Here is a 3,153-nt window from a genome sequence, read left to right as displayed (position 1 = left end):
ATTTTAGAAAATTTGGCGTTTCAAAATTCCTTGCAGGGTCATGTATGTCTTACTGATTCAGAAAACTGAAAACAGCTGTGTGTGTTAATGCTCAGTTCTTCTGTCTCTTCCAGCCGACTGTTCGACCTTCCGAGTGGACACTGCTGTTATCAAGCAGAGAGTGCCGATCTTACTCAAGTACCTAGACTCAGATACAGAGAAGGAACTGCAAGCACTTTATGCACTACAAGCATCAATAGTAAAACTTGATCAACCTGCCAGTAAGTCTCCCTCTTGCTACAGTTAACCCAGCTGAAGGGTGAGGCTTATCCAGGGCAACACTCGAGAGACGGTTTGATGGACTTTAAACAGTGGGCAATAGCAGCATCCTGAGTGACAAAACTCAGCCTGTAACTTTGATAAACATGAATGTTTTTAAGTGGTTGACTTTGATGAGAAAATGACAAGAAGACTAGTTTATATTATTCATATTATCTGAGGAGATTGAATCCTCATTCTCCGGCACGTCTGTCTTATAAGAATCTCTGCCAGGATGGAAATGTATCTGTCAGGCAGCGCATGACAGCCATGAACCACTCGTGTCAGTCAAGCACCTAAGTGTGGCTACTGTGACTAAGGAACTGAGCCTAGAATGTTAAGTGTCAGCAACCCCTATGGTCAGCGGCTGCCCTGTTGCGCAGTGCGGGTCCAGGGCGGCCAGCCTTAGCGTCCGTGTGGTACAGCTTTTCACCTTCTTGGACCCAGGCCTTAATAATGAAAGAGGGTGATCCTTGTCAGAGTCCTCAGATAGCCAGCAAAGACATGAAGGCATTTTAGACTAATTTTCGGTTAAGAGTTATAGTTAATTCTGGCTAACCAGACAAATAAGGTAACCCGAACACCCAAGTGTTAGTGATCTGGTAAATTAATTGAATCATATTAAATCTTGAAAATTCAGTTGAAACTTCTGAAAGTGGACAGTAAGTATATGGCTATTTCAAAGATAGCACTGAAGTAATTCTTTGGCATTTCCTTAGGTTGTGACTTCTGCAAAGTTTTTCTTCTTGGCTAGTGTTGTTAAGTCCCTTTGGGATATAAAGGGAGGGATTGGAACAGTCCTTGGAGTGTAACTGAAGAGATATTTTGTCTATAAATCTGTCCTTTTTAAAACAATAATATAAGCTAAGTTTCCATGATGACTGTAAAACAGAGGACTAAAATTGCCCAGATCATCTGGGCACTGAAAATAATGGCTGTCATTTCACTGGATAAAATCCAGACAAGATAGTTTCTACTCATGTTTTTCATATGAATTATTACTCTCTTCGTTTTGACAGCGACATTAGAGGGGAGAAAGTCCATTCTGCCTTTTCCTCCCAAAATTTGTAAAAATTAGACGGTTTTATTGTAAAATCTCAAAGAAAATGTATCAAAAGGAAAGTTTAAAGAATTATTCTTATACTTTTAAGTGTTTAGGTTGAAAACTGTGTAACATCAAACAGCTCAGTAATATCAGAAAACAGTTCAAGTTGAATAAAATAATAGGAATAAGAACTAGTTCCGACTGCCTGACTCCTTTCGCATTCTTTAGACAAGTGGCTTTTCTCTTAGGCTGTCAGGAGGGGGTGTGATGAAGTCTCACGGGTGCCCTGGCCCTGACGGGGCGTCCTGCACAGGAATTCCTTCCCTGCACTGGATGGGAATGTGGCCTCCTCACAGCCACAGTGCCCCCAAACCAATGGTTTCCTTTCGCCTCCTTGCAGATTTGCTACGGATGTTTTTTGATTGCCTGTATGACGAGGAGGTGATCTCTGAGGATGCCTTCTACAAGTGGGAGAGCAGCAAGGACCCGGCAGAGCAGAATGGGAAGGGTGTGGCCCTGAAGTCTGTCACGGCGTTCTTCACATGGCTGCGGGAAGCAGAAGAGGAGTCTGAGGATAACTAAAACTTCAAATACACAAAACGAAAGAAAAGAAACAATTTAAGTATTTTTTTAAAAAGTTTCACGTCTTCGCCAATCACAGTGCAGCAAGGCCAATTCTCGCAGAAACCCCCACGTGTGCACGAGTGGGAAAGGGGAAAGAGAAAAAAAAAGGTGATCATGGAGGAAAAAGGTACTGGAAAAAAAGTAAACTTCAAACCTGAGGGCGGGAGCACTAAAACCAAAATACATGTATTATTTATAGAAAATATTTTCTGTTTTAATCTTTTCTTTTTAAATGAGGACTCATACTTTAAAAAAAAACACATCTGTTTAGCAAAAAAAAAAAACAAAAAAAAAAGTTGAGAACTTTTAATTTATTTTAAGGACTGCAAATGCCAGTGTAATTTTTTAATTTGCAGTTTCTGTAAACAACTTGTATAATAGAAAAGCAGAGAAATAAATTTCCCTCCCCTTCAGATGCACCTCACGTTTGTTTTAAAGCATAGTATTTAGTCCAGATTTGAGAAGGTTTGGGGTGAACAAGGTAAGAAAGATTTTTTTTTTTTTGGCATCAGATCTTTCTGCCTGCCTCTCAGCTTGCTTCAGAAAATAAAAAAATCACAATAGTAATCAAAACATACATAACCTTGGAACAGAAAGAAATGCTGTGGACCAGAGAACTCCAAGAATTGTTCAAAAAAAAAAGTGCTACCCTGGGAAAAGTACTCTTAATACTTTTGAAATCTTTAGAGCAACTTTAAGGCTTGTAAATACATAGAACAAATATTTAAAAAAAAACAAAACAAAAAGAAATTGACTCAGTACTATTTCTTTTCACTTTCAAAATATAAAGAACAAAATAAAGGCAAACATTGCAAGTTTAAAAGAAAGTAAAGTGACTTCTCCTTTTGACAGCTGCTGCGTGTGCGCCCATCTCTGGGAGGTGCCGTCTGGCTACGTGTTGTCTAATCCGGATCGCTTCTGAGGGCTTGGCGGGGGAGAGTGTGTGTGTCTATGTGTCTGCATTTGGAAAAGGCAAGCTACTTTGTGGGCAAAGGGGGGCACTCATGCTTGGGTAGGGGAGCTTCTCTGAAGCCCAAGGGATGCTTCTTTCCAACACCAACCAAAAATACATCCTTGGTAGAAACAGACCCAGCAGCACTACTTTAAGTCCCCGAGTGTCCCACTGCATGCATTTGGGTTAGGGACAGCACTTCCGTTTGAAACCACCAATACCAGTGACTTTTAAA

At 40.4% G+C, this 3,153-nt stretch overlaps 1 protein-coding gene across 7 annotated transcripts in view; it reads left to right on the top strand.

The window, feature by feature from the left end:
• Positions 1-2,793, top strand: part of EIF4G3 (eukaryotic translation initiation factor 4 gamma, 3) — a 291,147-nt gene extending 288,354 nt beyond the window's left edge. For all 7 annotated transcript variants that reach the window (XM_010829978.1, XM_010829973.1, XM_010829974.1 and 4 more), the window contains 2 exons: positions 114-260; positions 1,743-2,793. In XM_010829978.1, coding sequence (XP_010828280.1) covers positions 114-260; positions 1,743-1,924 — 329 coding nt within the window. In that variant the 3' untranslated portion in view covers positions 1,925-2,793. The remainder of the gene's footprint in view (positions 1-113; positions 261-1,742) is intronic.
• Positions 2,794-3,153: the final 360 nt, after the last annotated feature.

The sequence above is a fragment of the Bison bison genome, unplaced genomic scaffold (genome assembly GCF_000754665.1).
Source record: "Bison bison bison isolate TAMUID 2011002044 unplaced genomic scaffold, Bison_UMD1.0 scf7180017864516, whole genome shotgun sequence".
Lineage (NCBI taxonomy): Eukaryota > Metazoa > Chordata > Mammalia > Artiodactyla > Bovidae > Bison > Bison bison.
Note: the sequence above shows the minus strand (reverse complement) of the source record. Positions and strands in the feature narration are given on the sequence as shown.